Source organism: Triticum urartu, chromosome 4, assembly GCF_003073215.2.
Source record: "Triticum urartu cultivar G1812 chromosome 4, Tu2.1, whole genome shotgun sequence".
NCBI classification, from domain to species: Eukaryota; Viridiplantae; Streptophyta; class Magnoliopsida; order Poales; family Poaceae; genus Triticum; species Triticum urartu.
Window position 1 is genome coordinate 598,606,315 of NC_053025.1, and position 22,585 is coordinate 598,628,899.

General features: G+C 43.5%; 2 protein-coding genes across 2 annotated transcripts; one reads left to right on the plus strand and one right to left on the minus strand.

The window, feature by feature from the left end:
* Positions 1–1,461: 1,461 nt before the first annotated feature.
* Positions 1,462–13,723, plus strand: LOC125553025 (probable ubiquitin-like-specific protease 2A). The gene is made up of 16 exons (XM_048716764.1): positions 1,462–1,866; positions 3,846–4,116; positions 4,221–4,290; positions 4,375–4,424; positions 4,671–4,874; positions 4,955–5,012; positions 5,663–5,771; positions 6,721–6,789; positions 7,788–7,916; positions 8,483–8,683; positions 8,761–8,816; positions 8,894–8,987; positions 9,353–9,443; positions 10,408–10,527; positions 11,608–11,958; positions 12,075–13,723. Exons 2-16 carry the CDS (start codon positions 3,853–3,855, stop codon positions 13,527–13,529), a joined length of 3,321 nt encoding a protein of 1,106 aa, XP_048572721.1. The 5' UTR covers positions 1,462–1,866; positions 3,846–3,852; the 3' UTR covers positions 13,530–13,723.
* An 889-nt stretch (positions 13,724–14,612) lies between these two features.
* LOC125553026 ((+)-menthofuran synthase-like) lies at positions 14,613–16,384 on the minus strand. The gene has a single exon (XM_048716765.1). The coding sequence runs from the start codon at positions 16,382–16,384 to the stop codon at positions 14,858–14,860; it is 1,527 nt and encodes a 508-aa protein (XP_048572722.1). The 3' UTR covers positions 14,613–14,857.
* Positions 16,385–22,585: the final 6,201 nt, after the last annotated feature.

Sequence of the window (22,585 nt, forward strand, 5' to 3'; positions counted from 1 at the left end):
CAATAATAATGGTCTAAATATAAAAAGCACATCCTTAAAAACCATTCATCGCCTTTTCACTCTACACATCACGACGACTAAAAATTGAGAGAACTCGCATGAGTAACTCTAAAATATCCATCCCTTGTCACTAATTCCTTGTAATAAAACCCTCATCAAGAAAGGGAAAAACCTTCTGATCAAATGCATTATAGAGTAGGCAGTTGTAGTTGTTACTTGTGGTATAATTACCCTGCAATTGCCACTGGACATTGTAGGGAGACGCTGATATTTGCTCAAAAAAAGAAGACATTGATATCAGAAATAAATATCTGGACGATGGATTTTGTTCTGGCATGTACTCATTAATGTTTAGAGATGCGTTGTCAGCGTATCAGTCGACAAATCTTCGCAATTATTATGTATTACATGCAAAAATCTCCAAAAGTTCTAGATGATCATATTCCAAAAGAAAAGCGATAGTAATGGTTTATGTATTTGGGGGGGGGGGTGGTTGTACACTTGGTATTCATTAATCCGCTTGTCACGCTACACCCATTTTAAAGGCTCAAATTTAGGAACTGACTGAAGTTGATGTCAAACTCACATTCTTCCGTGAGTAGTGTATGGTATTAATTTTTGTATTTCTGTATGTACCTTCTGAACCATTCGAGGCCCATTCCATCTACCTCATTCATTGCAGTGCTCCAGCCGTCCTCCACCATAACCATCCTTTCTCGTTCGTCTTTCCTTATCCCATCTCGGATGTATCTCTAACTTGGTATGTGAGTAGTTGTTTGATCCATCCGAAGATGCGCTAACCCCATAGATAAAATGATGATAAACCAACTTCTCATGTGCTAATTCAACACTCGTTTGACTTGATTCAAAACACATGGGAAATAGAGGGAGGGATGTTTGTGGAGACCGAGTTTTTGGGGGGCTCCCGCTCATCCAACGAGGAAGAAAAAAGATGCGCTTCCTATCGTGTCACGTGACTCCCCCTTAATTGTGGGACATGCACAACATGGCGAGCCAGCCTCACATCAACATAGAAACCCATATCCAAGATATTTATTTCAGCACGAAGAAACGGATATATGAAATAAATACCCGTCCGAAGGATTCTGTCCCGATCCGCACTCATTAACGTCTAGAGATGCGCTGCTAGAGTATCAACCGCCATATCTTTACATTTGTTACGTATCACATACATAAATAATAAATAAATCTTCAAAAATACTAAATGCACATATCTCAAAACAGAACAACAATAATGGTTTAAATACAGAGCGACATGCCCTTAAAACCGCTCATCGGTTTTTCACCCCACGTCATTAGAGTACCTACCGTGGAAGTAAAAGGCATTCCCCCTCACCAATTCCTTGTGATAAAACCCTCCTCCGGAAAACTTTTTCCTTGTGATCAAAGGCAATTGGAGAGTAGTTACTACTTTGCGGTATAATTACCCCGCAATTGCCACTGGGGGCACAGCCGAGTCGTCTCTCGTCCGACCTCCATCTCCCCGACGCCATCCGCCTCTCCTCTCCTCCTCCGCCCCACCGCCACCAGGGCGACCGATCTCCCCATGCCGCCCCGGTAGCCTCCGCCTCTCCCCCGACCCCCTCCGGCGGACCAGCGCCGCCCGGCCACGCTCTCCGTGACCTCTCTCTTTCCCCACCCACGCCCGGCGGGCCCTCCCTCGGCGGAAACCCTAGAACCACGAGATCCGTCGCCGCCGCCCTGTCCCCGGCTCGCCCTCGTTGACCGCCGCCAGCGGGACGTCCCCGTCCTCAAACCCTACCCCCTCCTCCCCGATCGAAGGTCAAAGGAGGACACCGCCGCCGCCTCCATCCGCCCCGTCGCCCCCTCCGCGACTTGAATCAGGTATATCCGATCTTCCGTCCTGTTGTAACTTCCCCATCCTCTCGAAAATTGTGGCCGATTGCTGAACCGGAAATTAATGTTTTTTTTATTAACGCTCGTGACGAAATTTCTATGGCTGGTCGTGTTTTCCGGATACATGATATATAGATGAGTGTGCGTTCCTGTAGCAGAAAATAGATTGGTATGCGTACTTTCAAGAATGGTAGAAGAAAGTGTTGTATGAATATAGGCACTGTTCTATCTATGTGTATGCAATTGTCCAGATTGCATTTCTTACCCTTTGGTAAGATTTGATTTTTCTTTCGTCCCAAGCGAGTTGGGGTAGGGTAGATAGATACAGGGGCAGAGCTAGAGGTAATGCCACCCCGATTCACCATTTTAACATGTGCCGTATTTTTTTTTTCAAGTAACGGTTTACTAAATAAATGTGTGCCCCTTTACTTCTATCATAGATTGTCGGACGGAATAGAAGACCACGTATAAATACAAAAATGCCCATTATATATTTGTATTGATGAAACAAAGGACGAAATTACTTGAAAAAAAGATGTCTTGCATTTCCAATTTCCAAAATACATTGTCAGACACAGAGGTTTAATAAACTACTTTAGATAAAAGCAAATTACACGTAAAATATGGAAAATTTCCTAGCTGAATATAGTTTACCCTAATTAGATTGAATCGGGGTTTGGTCTACCGTCTATTGGCTACAAGTTCATAATCATGGGGCAAAATTGAAGAACGAACAATTGACGCAAAGATGGTTAGAAAAAATTACCGTGTTAGTGCTCCTGCTTGTGGTGTTGATGGGCCTGGTGACTGTACTGGTCATTTAGTTGCCGGCTGTGGCTTTGATTGGCCTAGGCTGTGCCTTGCGAGTCTGGCTCTGTCCTCTGGCAGTCTGGCCGCATTGATTTGGTTCTGGCCGGCAGCTACCGAGCTGCGTGGGCGTTGCTGCAACGCCCGTGGCGAAGAGACGCGGAACAGGAGGGTGCGGTTCATGCGGGTGTGATGTTCTCGACTTCTCGTATTGCAGACGCATGCAAACGCCAAAATCAGAAGCGAATCGTAATGGGGTGGCTACATGGGATGCTCTTTTGCACTGGCAAAACAGAAAAGAAAATCATGGAGTCATCGATATCTGGAGATGTGCCCTTGTCTTGGCCTCTGTCTATCAAGGGCATGCAACAGCAGTTGCGGGGTCGTATTTGACTATTCCTGTCCCAGTTCATCTCTGCAGATTTTCTTTCCCCATGCATCCAACAAACATAGATTCAAAGAAGCTGAGTTATTTTTCAAGGTGTGCTGTGTGTTTTACGTTTTTAGATTCCATGCCACCAAACGATGAGCCTTGCTTCTATGAGCTATAGCTCAAATGAGCTAGGTGAATCTGGCCTAGCTAAGCAATTTGAGAGACTATTTTATTAAGATTGCAAGACAAATTCTGTTGGCTCAAATATACCACAGGTAACTGCAACTAGCACCCGTCGTCATCCATTTATCTAGCCCCGCTAAGCAAATTAAGCTAGCAATACAAACTCATACGAGAATGTTCACTAAGGTTGTAACTTGTATTCTGTTTGCTCAAATGCTGCAGAGTGTTCCTATTAGATTCCATATATTTTGACGGTACTTTAATAACATTAGAGCATAATGTGTTAATGTTATAGAACGAAAGTAAGCTGCTCCTGTGCACCCACTTCAGTGTTGTGGTTTTGAGAATTTACAACTCTTGATATAGTGCTGATGTTTCACATTCATTACAAATTAGATACTATTATTGATGCTTGTTTTTCTTGGCCTGTGCATCCAGTTCTTTTCATTCAATCTTTCAGTGGTCAATCATAATAATGAAGATGACAAGGCCTTACTTATTTTGTTGTTGTATGTTTATTGCATATCAATGAGTAATCTATGATTGTCGGTCAAATAATATCTAATTGCTTCTATACCCTCTTCCACTGTGTTGTAATTCACAGGTTGCAGATGAATCAGACTGATATCTCTGGTTTGGAATTCACTGGCTTGCATGATACTCATGTTGGTGAAGAAACATATGCAACTGAATTTCCTGAAATGAATCAGGATCTATCCCACAAAACCGAATTTGATGTGGTTATGGCAACTACAGCCATGCACAGTGGTTCTGGCAATTCCTATGCTTGCTTAGATGGATATGAAGATACAAGGATGATGTCAGGAATTCAGGCCGTGAAGGAAGTTAGACATGGCAGTACGCAGCACCTTGAGGTTCAGCCAGATATAGATACTGTTAATATTTGTCTTTTGATGCAACTATTTATTCCATTTCCATGTATTAATCTTTTTTGGTTTCTCGTTTGGGTTGGCATCAGGGAACATATTCTGATTCCGATGAAGAAAACTTGTCATCTAGTCCTGAAACTTCATCCACCACTAATTACGGTATACCCTGTAAAATGGTACCCATAGCCAATGCTCGTGCTTTTTTTTATGGGAGTCTGCTAATATATTTTTGTGCAATTTCAGGTTACATGGAACCAAATTTGGAAAATATGTACAATGCTTTGGGTGAAATGGTATGTATCCTCCTTGCCTTGTAGACCACTTGGAGTAATTCGTATTATTGAATACAGTTTGGATTCTTCAGCAAGCTAGAAATTTAGGAGAAATGATCGAAATGAATAGAACTGATAGTTCATATCTGTAAAACTTACATTTGTTAGGTTACAGCCAGCTATTGGCCTACTAACATGATTCAAATGTCATCTTGGAGTATGTAGTTGGGTATTTTTATCATTTCTATTTGTTTTCTGTATTTGTAGGTTGATAAAGAAGGGACGGTTGTGCTTAAACCTGACTTTGTGATGTGCGACACGGCCCTGCATTTTCAGCCTCACGTAATTTTTTCACCAGATGGGTTCAAAATTGAACATTCGGATTGTGATCCATATGAAGATGATAAAACGATAGCTCTATGTTGGGATGTTTGTGACATCATTTCCATTAATAGTCAATGGACTCAGAGTGTATGTAATTCTCTTTACTTTTTGTTTGCTACTTTCTGTTCTAATTTGTATAGCTCAATATCAGTTACCCTTTTAACCAGGTTATATCTGCCTCTGTAACACTTCTTATTAGACCCAGTGCAGAGACCGAAAGTTCAGGTAATTACGTTGGGCATTCCCGTCTTTTTGTTGTATCCCAGATTTAGTATGCTTTCCCTATGTTCCAGTGAGAGATGACATCTCGGCTAATGTATGATGCATGGCATGGCATGAAATATAGCTGTGTTGGTTTATGGGGTGTGTTTTGTTGTTAATTTAGAATTTATCAGTATTGCATGTCTTTTGTTTTTCTGAAAAGTTAAATAGCATCAACCAAACAACAGTTTATTTGTTTGATTATTTTCGGTCCACTGCTTGACAAAAGTATCTGAATACACAAAACACTTGAAGAGCTCCTTACTAATTTCCTTTTTGTCCTCGGCAGAAAATGTGTCATGCAATAGTAAGACTATACAAATAGCGCAGACATTTATTTGACTGTACCAACCAAAGGCTTGATTGCATGCGCATAGTACTTTTGAATAGGAAGGTAAATGTTGCTGGGAAGACTGGTGCATGAATAATTTCCTGCCACTTGAGACGCTGTGCCTGAAGTTCCACCTCTCCTCTCTGTCGGCGTGACCTGTTCACAAATGCATGCATGAATAATTTAATAAGTTAACATGAATTGAATGTTAATATTGTGAGGTTTCGATATCCTTTGGCGTTTGCGTATATCGAACTAATTTTGTCTTTTTTGTACTCTATAGATCCTATTAGAGTGGAGTTTATTCTTACAGATCCACAGTGGCCACGAAAACAAGAGAAGATCTGTCATATGGCATCAAGATATCGTGACATCTGGAACAACACTCCATCGTAAGCTTTGAGCTGATGTTATGCTTTATTCTGACCATTTATTCATGTATGTGTTGATTTCAGTTAAATAACATTTCTGACCACAGCATAGAAGAGTTACTAGGTTCATGCCAATGCATCATTACATTAGCCACATTATTTTTTGTTATTTCCCCCTCCTATCGAGCCACAGATAAGGATCATGCAAATACTAATGCTGATTATTGAACCATGTAAATTGGGCTGTTAAACATATGCCAGTGAAAAATGCTTGGCCATACCAGATACTTCCCATATTTTAGGAAGACTAACTTGTAGGTTGAGTTCAGAACTTTGTTCTCATATTTAATAAGCCATAACCACCAGATATAGAGAAAACAAATATATTTTTGCCTGATACTGATATCAGATATCACTGTCAAGTGTTAATAATATATGATTTTATTCATATTGTAGAGAATAGACCATGCACTTTAAATCACTATATGAAACAGTTATATTGTAATGTGTTATTCTTTTACTCAAGAACTCACGAAATTAGACATGCTGCAAATGCTGGTAAGTTGGGTTATTTCAGCTAAGGGTTTGGTTTTCTGTTTGTCTGGGGTTTGAATATGGATATCAAATATTAAAGGTGGACATAGGTTGTGATGGATGGATCAGGACATTATACATGATTTTGGCGGAAAAGTTCTTATCCTGTTGGACTTGTCACATACTCCCTCCGTTCCAAAATAGGTGACTCAACTTTGTACTAACTTTGTACTAACGTAAGTACAAAGTTGAGTCACCTATTTTGGAACGGAGGGAGTATTTGCCTGATTTCGTGGTTGGACAGTTTTGCTATATCTGTATCTTTTTACACTTCTAATGTGCAGTTTGCTCCGAGTTACAAAACATATATGTACAGTCTTTGGTTATGTTGTTGTTTCTATAACAATGTTCTTACGCGATGGCATGCCGCTGTCAGAGAGGATTTTGCGTTGGAGAACCGGAGCACTGACCCAAGTTTATTTTTCCCGAAACAGTACTTTTCTGGGTATGTTGCACTTCTGTCATGTATTCTCTGCATCTGTTTTTAATTTTTGTTTTTTGCCTCTATGAACTATCTGAACTATCTAGAAGCATTCATGAGCATATGGCACTACAATTAGCTTGTGTCATGAACTCCCTCAGTCCCATAATATAACAGCGTTTTTGACACTATGGGACGGAGGGAGTAGAAGCGATGTTATTGCGATGCATGTTTTTATCCATTGTACTAGTTTCACCTATTATGTTCTAATGTCTTCTGTAATCTCCCAAGTTTTTAGATCTCAGTTTTGACGGCAAGGTCCTGGCTAAGCTACTTAAAGCATAGCTATTATGTATAATCTTTTGTTATTTTAATAGAAAATAATTAATATTTACACTACACGAATCATGGAAGCAAGTTTTGACACATTATCATGATAGGAACACAATTTTTGTCAGACTAAATAGTAAATGCTCCCTCCGTTCCAAAATATAAGTGTATTAGTTTTTTCAAAAGTCAAACATATGCATGTTTGACCAAATTTTTAAGAAAAAATATCAATAGGCACATTACCAAATTTGTATCATTAGATCCATCATTATAAGTATTTTCATATTTTATTTATTTTGTATTGTAGATGCTGATATTTTATTCTATAATCTTGGTCAAACACACACAAGTTTGACTAAGGGGGTAATAATCACTAAGAAATATAGTTGTTAAAAAGGGTTAAAAAAGAGACTACTTTTTTGATAGGTTCTCATAATCTATGCCCTCAATAGATGTATTGAGGCCTTTAATGAAGTTCATTATGAAATTTAGCTTGTAGTTTTGGCAAAAGGTACTTTGATGGAATAGTGGGGCTGTCACTAGCTAGCTAAGTATGGTTTAGCGATTAGGATCCAAAAAACCAATAATGCTAATATTGCGAGCTATTTATAACCTTATGAATGTCTACCATGATCTATATTTCGTTCTTGCTATGCTTAAAGTTGTTTCGTTATTCGTGTTAATCGTTTCAGCATTGACGACTTTGAAGATGTTATCTATCCTAAAGGAGATCCGGATGCTGTTTCTATTAGCAGCAGAGATGTTGATTTGCTTCTACCTGAAACATTTGTCAACGACACAATAATTGACTTTTATATCAAGTAGGTTGAACCTTTCATTGGTGTCTGCACAATCATCCTTTATTTTATAGCCTTAGTTGTTAAATGGTGCTGTCCAATTACACTTTTTGTGCTGTCGCAATTGCTATTGTAATATTTGTAATTGCCATTGTTATATTTGTAGATCAGATCACCTGCTTTGCTACATGCAGATGCAGTTCTGTATTTATGTTTTCTTAAGTTGTTTATGATATGAAATCTTCTTTATTGTTTTGAACGTTACTTACCAAATCAATTACCTGTGAAACAAATGTATCCCACAATCCTGTGAAAGCTACAGTAACCACATGGCTCTGCTTGTTTCATGCATTGCATGGCAGTATTTTTTGTGAATAACAATGCCATACAGTTCTCATGGACAACTACATAGTTGTTGGCTTTGAACAAAATCTGATTTCATTATCGATTTAAATATCATTGAAAGATGAATTTCTATTTCTGATGTGTTTAGTTACCATACTTCAGTATGTGCCTGTTAACTTCACATTTCTCTGGAGTGCATTTTACTCATTTGTAATTACAACTATGCGTTTATTTATTATTTGCAGATACTTAAGCACAAGAATGAAGACCACCGAGAAGAGCAAGTACCATTTCTTTAATAGCTTCTTTTTTCGCAAGCTGGCAGATCTTGACAAAGATCAAGGGAGAGCTCCAGAGGGTAGATCAGCTTTTTTACGTGTCCGCAAGTGGACCCGAAAAATAAACATATTTGCGAAGGATTTTCTATTTATTCCAGTGAACTTCAGGCAAGGAACTTGTTCACTTCTTTTTATTGTTAAAATGATAACTTCTGTGCACTGTTAAGTATGTTTCTGCATTGCAGCTTGCATTGGAGCTTGATTGTTATTTGTTATCCTGGAGAAGTGGAAACATCTGACGGTGGGAACATAAATTGAAGTCGGTACTTTTAACATTTTTATGGAATAGTGTTTTACTTTCCCGTTGTTTTGCTTCAGATGGTGAAGCAAAAAAGCATGGTAAAGTTCCATGTATATTACATATGGATTCTCTTAAAGGAAATCACAGTGGACTGAAAGACATTATTCAAAGGTAAACTCATTTCTGGAAGAGTGAGATCTTGTGCTGCTTTTGTGCAAATTAGTTTATTTTAGGATGAGCTATCATATTTTCAAAACTTTGACCACTTATGGTCTTTAGGTTTTTCAGATAAAAAACTGACACTATAGTCAGAAGCACATTAAATATTTATATTATTATTAATATATTTTGGTGTAGGTAATGGTCGAATGCGTCACTTGTAGACAACATCAATGCCTGATTGATACATCTAATTTGCAAGTATATAATAACTGAAAAGTGTAAACCGTCAATGTTGCTTTTTTGCACTTAATTGCTCCAATTTATCTTATCACTTGGTGACCAATATCTGCTGAGTTTAACTCTTTCTGGTGCAGTTATCTATGGGAAGAGTGGAAGGAAAGGCACCCTGAATCAGCATTAGATATTTCAGACAAATTCTTAAATCTGAGATTCGTCTCCCTTGAGGTTTGTTGACATCAGCTTTTAGTATGAAGTCTCATGTGTTTCTGTAAAATTGTTGTTGAGTACTTCTATTTTTTATGCCAATTTCTGACTTACACTAGTTCTGAGAACCATTTAATGTTGATGCTGTGAAGAGGGCAAGCACTGAGAGTAACCCTACCCCTTGTTATTTCCTTTCATCAGTGATCAATAAAACAAGGAGCTGTTTTTAAATTGCATTGCCACTTGCACTCACCATTCATGGAGAGGTATAGATGGTAACTAGTGTGGATATCTGTCGAAGGTATTTAGCTTAAGTGTTAACTCGATAAAAATGTTAAGGTTTGAAATTATTAATAAAATCTTTTATCCATCAGGGTTTAAGTTTTAAAGCTAAAATTTACAAGAAAATGTTTGCCAAAATCCTGTCAAAATGCCCAGTCTTGGCCTGTTGCCAATTTTTTGACGAGCTTTTGTCGCGTGTGCATTTAAGTTTTTCCTTATCCTTGCTAATCTATGGCCAACCAAATAGCGAATTCAGTGCAAATACATGGCCCATAAACACACACCCTCCGACCCATGCAACGAAAAAAAATGCCCGCACAAAAAATAAATGGCCCATGAACATGCAATAGGCAATAAAGATACTATTTGCAGGCTCTCTGTTTTAACTGAAATTGCAGTCCAGGGATTGCTTGTCTAATGGGTTAGGAGCTTCTGTTAATTATCTCTATGAGCTAGTTTGTTTGACTTGTTGAGTTAGCCAGTCCAACAATTTTCCATTCTATGAAAAATACTTTCAGCTGATCTTTGCCTTCATTGTTGAAATAACCTGCAAGGTTGCAAATGTATATCGTAACATGCCTACAGAACGAAGAAATTTCTTTTAATATCGTATACATGCCTACAAAACTAAGAAATTCTTTTATTTCATTTGTCAATATCTATTTTCTATTGTGATATAGATTTGTTCTATTTGTCCGTCCAGCTCCCTCAGCAAGATAACTCATTTGACTGTGGCCTGTTCCTTCTCCATTATGTGGAACGCTTTCTGATGGATTATCCCAGTAGCTTCAACCCTATGAAGATATCAGTATCCTCAACCTTTGTGAGTTCTGATTAATTATTTTTCTTAAATGTTGATGTTGTTATGTTTGGGCCCCCAGCTCTCTATTTCATTAGCAGCCTACTTCTTTTCTGTTCTGTTTATATAATTTGGTTTATTTTTCTTCAGTAGATGCTAATTTTGGTGTTATAGTGAACACCATGCAAAGTGTGGATATTTTAGTACATAATCACTAATGGAGAAACTATCATAGATTCTACTGCCTCTGTTCCTAAATATAAGTCTTTGTAGAGATTTTACTATGGACCACATACGGATGCATATAGATGCATTTTAGAGTGTAGATTCAATCATTTGCTCCGTATGTGGTCCATAGTGAAATGTCTCCAAAGACTTATATTTAGGAAGGGAGGGAGTATAATTCAGATGTGCATGCGTCTGTTAGAAGTTTGTTGATGAAAAGTCGGAGGGAACTGCACAGCACCTGTTCCTACTTTTCCGAGATTGTAGCCACTCACTTGTAGCTTCACCTTAGTCAATTTACCACAGTTATTTGTGGCCTGACCATCTCCATTTGCATTTTAGCAACTTGCTATGTGTTAAGAATTGGTGCATGGTACTTGCTGGCGTTAGGGTTCATATTTTCTGCCACTATGGCGGTCCATGTAAATCAATCAAGGAAATAAACGTAGACTCATGCTATCCATTATAAAGCATAAGTTGTAAGTCCAATTGAACATTGAAGTCGTTGGAGAATAATCAAAGTTTGAAGTACAGTGGCATTTTGCACCAGGTCAAAAGTACAGTTGCGGGGTTATCAAAGTTAAAGCTTTAAAACATGGATGGGCTGTTTGCTGCCTTATGAAATTGTTTGTGGTTGGGAGCTTGGGGAACCACTTTCCTAATTAAAATATGGGGATCGGTAGGATGTGAGCGCTCTTGAGTTTTGATCCCACCTTTCCATCCTCCCAGTTAGAGTGGTAGGTTCTTTATAGCCTTTTTAGTACATCTTTTTAGCAGGAGACTGAAGTTTTAGTTGATGCCTCTCTGCTCAAGTAATCTTCACACATCTCATTTTGGATATTTTGTTAACCCCATATTAATGCTTGATGTACTTTTCAGCTCAGTGATGGTTGGTTTGAACCCGCTGAAGCTTCTCTGAAGCGTTCATTGATCCGGAAGTTAATCCAGGAGCTAGTGACAGTACCTTCTCAAACTTTTCCAGAACTAACCTGTGGTAGCGAGCAGTTTGATGAAAGTTATCTAGGAAGAGAAAATGCTGAGCCTGAAGCAGCTAGAGAGTTCCTTGCTCAGGGGTGCTCTGCTGGTGAATCTGACTCACTTTGCCAAATTGCTGGAACACAGCAACAATCCACATCCATCTGCTTTAATGATTCTGGAAATGTTCTACCTGTTCCTGGATGCATTTTAGAGACTGAAGGGGTTACAACATTTGCTGTACAGGACACACAGGTATAATTTTAGTTAGTGGCTAGTACTCTTACTATTTCAATTGATCGATAGTAGTTAACTTGTTGAACTTGTTTTCTAAGGTCATTTTTTTACCTGTTGTTCATTATTTTTGTTAGGTTTGTCCACCCGACAATGATTTTGCCATCTGCATGCCAAGCCAGGCTGTTGAAAATGAGCCACTTCCTGCGGATTATGATAATAAACCTGACCTGAGATCATGCGCCCCAGAAGATGCTGAAGCGTTGAAGGATGATGGTTCTGTGGTAAAAGGTCAGGACAATTTTGTGGAATCCATGCTGGATTGTTCGCACAATAACCGGACAATTTCTAGCTACACAGAAGTTACGATGCATGATATTATGGATTCCAAGTGTGGCTCATTCTCTGATAACTCTGAGGCAATGGCCTACAAAGAACATAGCTTAGAAACAAACATAAATGAAGTTCTGGATGATTGCTGTGATGAAGATATGCATCCTGTCATGATGTCTGATGCCAGGGAAGTTGACATTGCATCTGATCCAGCAAGCACCAAAGACGAAGCTGACAATGGCAGATGTGATTTCCCTGATGCCATGGGATCTGTAGTGGCTGGTGATGTAGAAGGGAATACTTGTGAGCATTCTTCAGAAAGAAACATTGTTGAAGATGAGGAGGCCAAGGGTGATGTTTTTGAGGACACGTCTCCACTCATGGTATGCGATTTGAACAATGATGTTGCTGAGCAGTCTTTACCCGTGGTATGTGATTTGAATAATGATGTTGCTGAGCATTCTCCCGCAATAATTGCTGTCGAATCTGAGGACGCGAAACATGAAGATACTTCTGTGGATCTCAATGTGGAAGATGATATCGAAGTGGATCTCAAGGTAGAAGATGATATCGAAGTTGGCACGGAGGAAACTTGCGCAGTTGCTGATAAGATCAGTGATGGTGAGCAGCATATTTCACCCGAGTCCAAAGAGGGAAACATTGACAGCTGTGCTATCAGCGACAGCGCTGTTCCGCATGAGCTGAAAGAGGGAGAGACTAGCACCATCGTGGCAGGTGACAGTACAAATGGGAGTGATGAAGCTCATGTGGACAGTGTGGATGCACACGGTAACGTAGGACCAGGAGCTGGCGAGACAGTTCCTTGTGAAGTTGACACTAACCATTCTGATGCTGAGATGCCTGACGTTGATAGCGCCTTGTGCGTGAAGAATGAAACAGTTTGCGAGGACGAACCGAATGAAGCAGTTTGCGAGGAGACACCCTGTGATGCTAAAAGGCCTCTTGCTGATAGCATCTCTGAAGATCAGAAGATGGGAGTTTGCGAGGACAAACCGAATGAAGCAATTTTTGAGGACAAACCCTGCCATGCTAAAAGGCCTCTTCTTGCCAGCACCTCTGAAGGTCAGAAGATGGAAGTTTCCGAGGACAGGTGCTCGGAGAAGGATGTCGAGTCTACCGCAGAGAAGACAGAGCAGCGCAAGAAGCGTCGCAAGGTCCCCCCGGCCGCCCCCCCGCAGACGCCTGCAACAGATAAGCGACAAACGAGGAGCTCCTCAATGCCACGGCTTCTGGGTTAGAATCGGGTTTTCCTTCGGCAGTGTTGACGATTACTTGTCTGTAATAGGTGACTTCTCTAGGGTTCCTAGAACCTCTCTCCCTCTTGATCTGTATGATAGTTAGCTGCCTGCCTGACTGAACCTGCTACCTTTTGGCCTATGCCTGAATTTAGCTGTGAAGTGCCGTGCAACGTTCTAGTATTGTTATTATTATACTCCCTTTAGTTGTGGACAACCAAACTTCAGTGTATGCCTTTTATTTTTAATGGAACAAACAACCAAACACAAAATGATAGCAACAATAAATTACACACATTGATTTTTTTATTAGTATTACTCCCTTCGTTCCTCATTATAAGGCCTTTTAGAGATTCCAATATGACCTAATTATAAGACCTTTTAGAGGTTCCAATAGACAAAAGAGATTTCAATATGGACTACATATGAAGCAAAATAAGTGAATCTATAATCTAAAATACGTCTACATATATATATTCATATGTATAGTCCCTATTGAAATCTTTGAAAGGCTTATATATAGAAAGGGAGGGAATATAAAGGAAAACTAATAAGAGTACTGTTGAGTTTTTTAAAATTGCTGGCCAGCAATTCGGAACCTATCAGCACGAGCACCCAAAGAGATCGAGTGACACAACTCGGAAGTCTTTTTATCCTCAGTGTATGGATACAAAGTTGTAGCAAAACAGATGCAGGACACACCACATACCTAGATTACAATTCGAGAAATTTCTGAAGCCATCCAACTCCCTGAAGGGTGCGTACATCATTCTAGACTTTTGAATTAGGTCAATTTTAGGACTTTGTCAGGTTACACCACAAAGAATTTATGGTTCGTTTTTTTTTGAAACACGGTACAAACACAGATTTGATGGCTGGCCAATTGCAAAGAGTAAGATGGTTGAATTGTGGCTTATGTCAACTCTGCCCAATGGAGACCCAAATGCGGCATGTCGAGATCCGTATCGAGCATTGATGCAACTTCAGTTCGGACATGGATTGGCGGTGTTCCATGGTAACCGTTCAACGGCTTTAGAAAGAAGGGGATCATATCCCTTGTCGGCAATTCGCAATGAGCAGAATGCATGCAATGGTCTTCACACCTTATCTTAGTGCCATCACGCATACAAGACTAAAATCGACGCCCTCATGTCGTGTTAATGTGCAGCTTGATCAACTTGTAATTATTTGTACACTCTTTTAAATCTTAATTAAAATAGTTGAAGAAAATATTTTGCCTCCATTTTAAAAAAAATCAAGAAAAAAACATTCCCACTTTAACACTTCTCATGGACATATATGTAGAGAAAAGAAGCACCGTCGATCCTAGCTCACTCAACGCCATCCATATCCATGGACGACCACGGCTTGGCGGCCAGAAGCAGCGGCGCCTTGAGGCACACGGAGAGGCCGTACAGCTCGCTCATGTCCACCGGCGGCGCCCTCCCGCCGGGAAGCTCCCAGTCGAAGCCATGCACGAGGCTCGCCAGCGCCAGCTCGTTGGACAGCATGGCGAACTCCACCCCGGGGCAGCCCCTTCTCCCGGCGCCGAAGGGCAGGAACGAGAAGTCCTGCCCGGCACCGCCGAGGCCGCCGTACCCGACGAACCTCTCCGGCGCGAACTCCTCGGCGCGGGGCCCCCACGTCGCCGGGTCGCGGCCGATGGCCCAGGCGTTGATCAGGACCCGGGTGCCCGCCGGCACGTCGTGGCCCAGCAGCCGGGTGTCCTCCAGCGTCTCCCGCGGCAGCAGCAGCGGCGACGGCGGGTGGAGCCGCAGGGTCTCGTTGATCACGGCCTTCAGGTAGGGCAGGTGCGGGAGATGGGCCTCCGTGACGACCGCGCCGGCGCCGGGGGAGACGGCCGCGCGGACCTCGGCCTGGAGCTTGCGCATCTCGTGCGGGTGGTTGATGAGCTCCGCCATCGCCCACTCGAGGAGCGCGAAGGTCGAGTCCGTGGCGGCGGCGAGCACGTCCAAGATGATGGACTTGATGCTGTCCGTGCCCAGCTCGTCGGCGTCCAGCATCACGTCCACGAAGTCTTCCTCGTCCCTGGTGGCGGTGGCAACACGGCGTCGCTGGCGGTGGTCGGTGATGACCCGCTCCAGCAGCCCGTCCATCTCCTGGAAGACTCGTCTCGCCCTCCGCTCCAGTCCCGTCACCGTGTCCACCCATCCCAGCCACGGCACCGTCTCCCCCATGGGCACCGTTCCGAGGAGCTCCTCCATCTCGCCGAACGCCTTCCTCAGCCTCGCGCCGCCGCCTTCCACCCCGCAGTCCGCGTCGCCGAGCGTGCAGCGGGAGATGACCGCGTTGGAGTAGACGACGAGGTTGTCGCTCAGGTTCACGACGCCGGAACCAGCCCGGCGGACCCGGCCGACGAGCGCGGCGGCCTCCTGCGCCCGGACGCGGCCCAGGGACGCGACGCGGCGCGCGCTGAGCATGTGGGCGGCGCAGACGCGGCGCGCCTGGCGCCAGTGGTCGCCGTAGGGCGCGAAGCCGATGCCGCCGGTGCCGTAGTAGAAGCGGTCGACCATGAGGAGCCTGGGGCGGCCGGCGAAGTCCAGGTCGCGGGTCTTCATGGCCTCCTCCGCCGCGGCCGCGGAGGAGGCCACGACGGCGGCCACGCGGCCGAGCCGCAGGTGCATGACCGGGCCGTGGGACGCGGCCAGCGACCGGAGGCTCCGGTGCGGCAGGCTCCCGAGCAGGTGGAGGTGGCCGACGACCGGCAGGCCCCGCGGCGACGGGGGCAGCCGCAGCGCACTGCTGCTGCGCCTGGTGGAGACGAGGAGGGTGATCACCACGAGAAGGAAGGCGAGGACGGTGGTGAGCACGGGCGAGTTCAACGGCTCGACCACCATTTCTGCAACCATTCTAGCTAGCTTGTGTCGTGCACCCAAGCTTAACCGTTAGTATTAGTTAGAAGCCCGTGCATTGCCATGCCACGTGACATATACGGCAACACTCAAAAAAGATATTCTCTACACAAAACACAAAAGGCACATACATGCTGACCACAAGTGAATGTGCTATTTCCGGCCATCACATCATAATTTTCTCCCCCACCACGAATTGTTGTAAGTGTCAACCTACACACCACAGTTTTCTCCCACCAATCAAACATGTTGTTTTCAACCAGCACACCCCGGTTTTCTTCCTCCTAGCTAGCCCAACGTTTCATTCTCCATCCACAAATACAAATTCATTTTCGCTTGTTTTTCTCTTCATGTTCGCTCCTCCTTGACTCTATTAATGTCACTTGGTTTCTAGCCACATGTCAATTCTCCATTGTGGTCCGACAACTGACATCGACAAATTGAGTGTGCCACGTATATATATTTATGGGGGAGATGGATATGCCTCAATGGAGATTCTACCAACAGGGGCGATGATCACTGATGGAATTTTCTTTTTTCAGGACTGGGTCTCGGAGATAATAATAACCATAAAATGGAGCATTCGGGCCCAACCTCCACATCCACATCCGCGTCAATGGAGAATCCAAACAATTCGTTCTTATTATGAAGAATGAAAAGTAGTAGACAGAATTGTGTTTGGATTTCATTGATGCAAAGGTATATACGTATATACAAGCCGAGGGGACGCCTCAGAGAGATGCCGGTTACATATTGTGAGAGAGAAAGAAGGGATGCATCTGTACATTATAGAACACTTCTCCTTGTATAACACCACTTCTTGAATAATCCATTATTAAAAGCTTCTTGTATATTCATCTTTCATTTTAAGAAATCCTTTGTATAGTCTCGAGATTCTCCTCCAAAAGCCCTGTGGGATTTTTTTTTGGGAGAATTGCATGGACACGTTGCTAAAACTTCTTTAAACCCAGTGAAAAAATAATAAGAAAAAAGTGATGCAACATATAATGATTATTATCTCCTTGGTAGCTCAAATGTGAAAACCTTTGAGAAGGGAGAAAACTCATTGATTAGTGTAGAGAACAATAAATATGCTCTGCTTATTTTCCTTTATAAACCCCAATGGGAAAAATCTTGAAAATATTACTTTATGATCTTAAAATATATTGCTTCATTCAAAAAATTATTAGAAAATTTGATAGGATACTCATAAGGGTAAATAATGCGATCTGATATGCTCATATGCCACTGAAAACTCCTTTAAAATCCAGCGGAAAAAATATAAGGAAAAACTAATATGACATATGCCCTCCGTCCCATAATATAAGTGCGAGTATCATTTAAAACCTTTTATGAGAAATCATTAGGGAAAAATCATGAAGGGAAAATAGTACAATATATGCAACCTGATGATTGTTAACATGTTATAATTTTGGTGTTTACTCCCTTCGAACACTACAAATCTGGAGGATGTGTTATACCGGTGCCATTGACATGATTATGGAATGTAGAAGATGGTAAAGATACTTTGAATAATTTGTTAGAGCATCTCCAACAGGCGCCGGTCGCGCCGCGCGCAAAAGACAGATATGCCGCGCGCGCATCGCCTGGTTTGGCGCGGCGCGCAGCGCTGGCTCCAGCAGCCGCGCTAAAATGCAGCGCGCGCGCCGCTCCAGCAGCACGCGACTCGCCGGTGCATTGCATATGGCATTTTCAACACAAAATGATAAACATTTTCCAACACAATAAAAATTTCACACAAACAAGTTGATGGAGTTCATGCCCACAAGTTTAAAATCATACCCACAAGTTCATCCAACCAAGTTCAAAATGCAAATCAAGTTCAATACACAAATGAAAGACACATCATTCCTCGTCCTCGTCCTCGTCTTCGTCCTCGTCCTCATCTTCGGAAGACGATTCTTCCGCCTCCGAAGATGAATCTTTCTCCTACGAAGATGAATCTTCCTCCCTCTCCTCATCCCGCACCGCATCACGTGAAGCTCCGATGGTGTTGGCAAGATATTCAATGGTATCTTCATGGGAATGTGTGCGAGGAGGCACATCGAAAGACATTCCGCTCATGGCGGCCGGAGGTGCACCCATGCCTCCCATGAGAGAAGCAAAACTCATGCCTCCCATGGTGGCCATAGCGTCGGGGGGTGCTCCAAAGCCAGGCATGCCTCCCATTGCACCTAAACCGCCCACGGTACCTCCGAAGCCACCCATGGCGCCAAGGCCACCGCCACCCATGGCGCCGAGGCCACCGCCACCCATTGCGCCGAGGCCACCGCCACCCATTGTACGAACCATGGCTCTTTTTTGGATCAAGACTTTTTCTTGGGCAAGATTGACATACTCCTTTTGCGCCGCATTGAGGTTAGTTGTGTCCAAGAAGAACAAGTGCTTCTCCCATTCCAACAACCTAGTTCGCTCCTCATTGCTCACCTTCCTCTCCTCGGCCGCCACCCTCCTATCCTCGGCCGCCAACCTTCTCTCCTCGGCCGCGGCATCTTGGGTCCTTGCCATTTTCCTCACCTCGTTGGCTTCTTTTCTTGCCTTCACAATAGCTTCCATAGCATTTTTGAGCTCATCATCTCCTTTCCTCTTTGAAAGTGCTAGTGATCGACTAGAGGGGGGGGGGTGAATAGGCGATTTTTAAGTCTTCAAAACATGGAAGTTTCGAAGACAAACGATAGAAATAAACCTATTACCATGCAGCGGAAGGTAGACTACACTAGGCAAACCATAGTCAAGTATTCAATGGAGTGAAAGCACAATGACTAATAGCAGCTAAACAGTAAAGATCAGGTAGGAAGATATTGTGAAGCCAATCAGAACAAGCAGTCACTCAGTGAAGACAAAAGATAAAGCAATCATACAATGACTTCACAAGGACCAACAGTAAGTAAAGGGAAGGGAAGGATGAAACTAGTGACTCGTTGAAGACAATGATTTGTTGAACCAGTTCCAGTTGCTGTGACAACTGTACGTCTACTTAGGGAGGCTGAGATTCAACTCAGAAGACCTCGTCTTCACCTTATTCCCCTTGAGCTAAGGACACCCAGTCCTCGCCCAATCACTTTGGTAAGTCTTCAAGGTAGACTTCCAAACCTTCACAGAGTTCATTCACTGGCGATCCACAATGACTCTTGGATGCTCAGAACGCGACGCCTAACCGGCTGGAGGATTCACAGTCCTCAAGTGTAATAAGTCTTCAGATCACACAGACAGGAAGACTTAAGTGATGCCTAACACTCTATGGCTCTGGGTGTTTAGGGCTTTATCCTTGCAAGGAATTCTCTCTCAAAGGCTTCGAGGTGGGTTGCTCTCAAACGACAAAAGCCGTGTACTAACTCTGAGCAGCCAACCGTTCATGGTTGTAGGGGGTGGGCTATTTATAGCCACTAGGCAACCCGACCTAATTTGTCTGAAATGACCCTGGGTCACTAAGGAACTGACACATGTTCCAACGGTCAGATTTCAAACACACACGACAACTTTACTTGAGCTACAAGCAAAGCTGACTTATCCAACTCTAGACAAGATTTGCTCTCATAGTCTTCACTCAAAGACATAGGATTTTGGTTAAGCATCACTTCAGTCATTCTGACTGGTTCACTTGGACCCCACTTAACAGTACGGTGGTTCCTATGACACAACAAAGAAGAAAAAGAACGACGAAAGAACTAAGTCTTCGCGCTCCATAGTCTTCATGCGATGTCTTCTCTTGTCATAGTCTTCAATGTGAATGTCTTCATATACCACCTTTGACTTCAATATCTTCTTACATTTTTAGGGGTCATCTCCGGTAGGAAAACCGAATCAATGAGGGACTTCTACCTATGTTATCCTGCAATTCTCACAAACACATTAGTCCCTCATCTAGGTTTGTCGTCAATACTCCAAAACCAACTAGGGGTGGCATTAGATGCACTTACAATCTCCCCCTTTTTGGTGATTGATGACAAACTAGTTGAAGTTTTCAACGGGGAATAAAATATGTGAAATTGTAAAGGATAGGGGATTGTCATCATAAGTGGCAAAGGCTCCCCCTGAAGATGTGCATATAAGTTATTTGCTTTTGGTATGCAAATGCATATGGCAGGTTGTACTTGTGGAGATCCTCTTCAACTTATGAAGACAATTCATCATGCAAGAAAAGTATGTGAAGATAATGACACGCATAATGAAAAATGGACGTCTGCAAAATGATCTAAGTGCAGAATTTATCGTCGCACATGCGGAATTTATCATCGCATCATAGAATAGCAAATAAGTAGTAGACGACCATCGAGTTTAAGTGTTACAACTCAAAGAACCAAATGTATCGAAAACGAGAGTTGTAAGCACTTGGCAAAAGTAGAAAAAAGTAAAGCAACCACCCATATGGACCCGCTTGAAGACTATCAACTCATATGCTTCTCCCCCTTTTGTCAGTGAGGACCAAAAAGGTTTGAAGACATAGAGCGCCTACTCGTTCCCATGAGGTGCAGGCGAAGCAGCAGGGTCGTCGGAGTTGGTTGGCGGTGCAGACGACCTCGGTGCAGTGGTGATTCGCGCCGAAGGTGGTGAAGTAGCATCGTCATCATCATCGATGACACGTGCATTCACTATTGCAGCAGAGGAGGAGAACTCAGAGTCTTCAAGAGACGGAGTACGCCGCAGCAAGGTCCTTCTTGGAGGTGTTGAGTCAAACTTGAAGCGTTCAGAGAAACCATCCTCTTGAAGATCATCTTCAGAACACATAAGTGTCAGCCCTTTCCATGTATGCCGACAAGTTTCATGGGCGACAAAGGCATTCTTGGTGGTAAGTTGCGAATCCTATTTACGTCCACTAAGAGGCTTTGCATTTGGCGCTTCAGCCAGTCATGATGCTCATCCTGTTTCTGATGAAGGGCAACCAGAAGCTCTCGGTCATTGAGAACACGGGATTGCTTCTTGGGCCGTTGTGCAATGGTGCTTTTAGTGGCTTCAGTGAGGGCACGATGTGATGGAGAACGTAGCAATAATTCAAAATTTTCCTACGTGTCACCAAGATCAATCTATGGAGTCATCTAGCAACGAGGGAGGAGTGGATCTACATACCCTTGTAGATCATGCGCGGAAGCGTTCAAGAGAACGGGGTTGATGGAGTCGTACTCGTCGTGATCCAAATCACCAATGATCCTAGCGCCGAACGGACGACACCTCCGCGTTCAACACACGTACGGAGCAGCGACGTCTCCTCCTTCATGATCCAGCAAGGGGGAGGAGAGGTTAATGGAGATCCAGCAGCTCGACGGCGTGGTGGTGGAAGTAGTGGGATTCCAACAGGGCTTCGCCAAGCGCTGCGGGAGGAGGGAGATATGTCACGGGAGGGAGAGGGAGGCGCCAGGGCTTAGATGGGGCTGCCCTCCCTTCCCCCCACTATATATAGGGCCAAGGGAGAGGGGGGGGGGCGCAGCCTTGGCCCTTCCTCCAAGGAAGGGTGCGGCTAGGGAGGAGTCCCTCCTCCCCAAGGCACCTAGGAGGTGCCTTCCCCCTTTAGGACTCTTCCTTTCCTTATCTCTTGGCGCATGGGCCTCTTGGGGCTGGTGACCTTGGCCCATATAGGCCAAGGCGCACACCCCTACAGCCCATGTGGCCCCCCGGGGCAGGTGCCCCCACCCGGTGGACCCCCGGGACCCTTCCGGTGGTCCCGGTACAATACCGGTGACCCCGAAACTTGTCCCGATGGCCGAAATAGCCACTTCCTATATATAATTCTTTACCTCCGGACCATTCCGGAACTCCTCGTGACGTCCGGGATCTCATCCGGGACTCCGAACAACTTTCGGGTTACCGCATACTAATATCTCTATAACCCTAGCGTCACCGAACCTTAAGTGTGTAGACCCTACGGGTTCGGGAGACATGCAGACATGACCGAGATGACTCTCCGGTCAATAACCAACAGCGGGATCTGGATACCCATGTTGGCTCCCACATGTTCCACGATGATCTCATCGGATGAACCACGATGTCAAGGACTTAATCAATCCCGTATACAATTCCCTTTGTCTAGCGGTACGATACTTGCCCGAGATTTGATCGTCGGTATCCCGATACCTTGTTCAATCTCGTTACCGGCAAGTCTCTTTACTCGTTCCACAACACATCATCCAGTGATCAACTCCTTGATCACATTGTGCACATTATGATGAT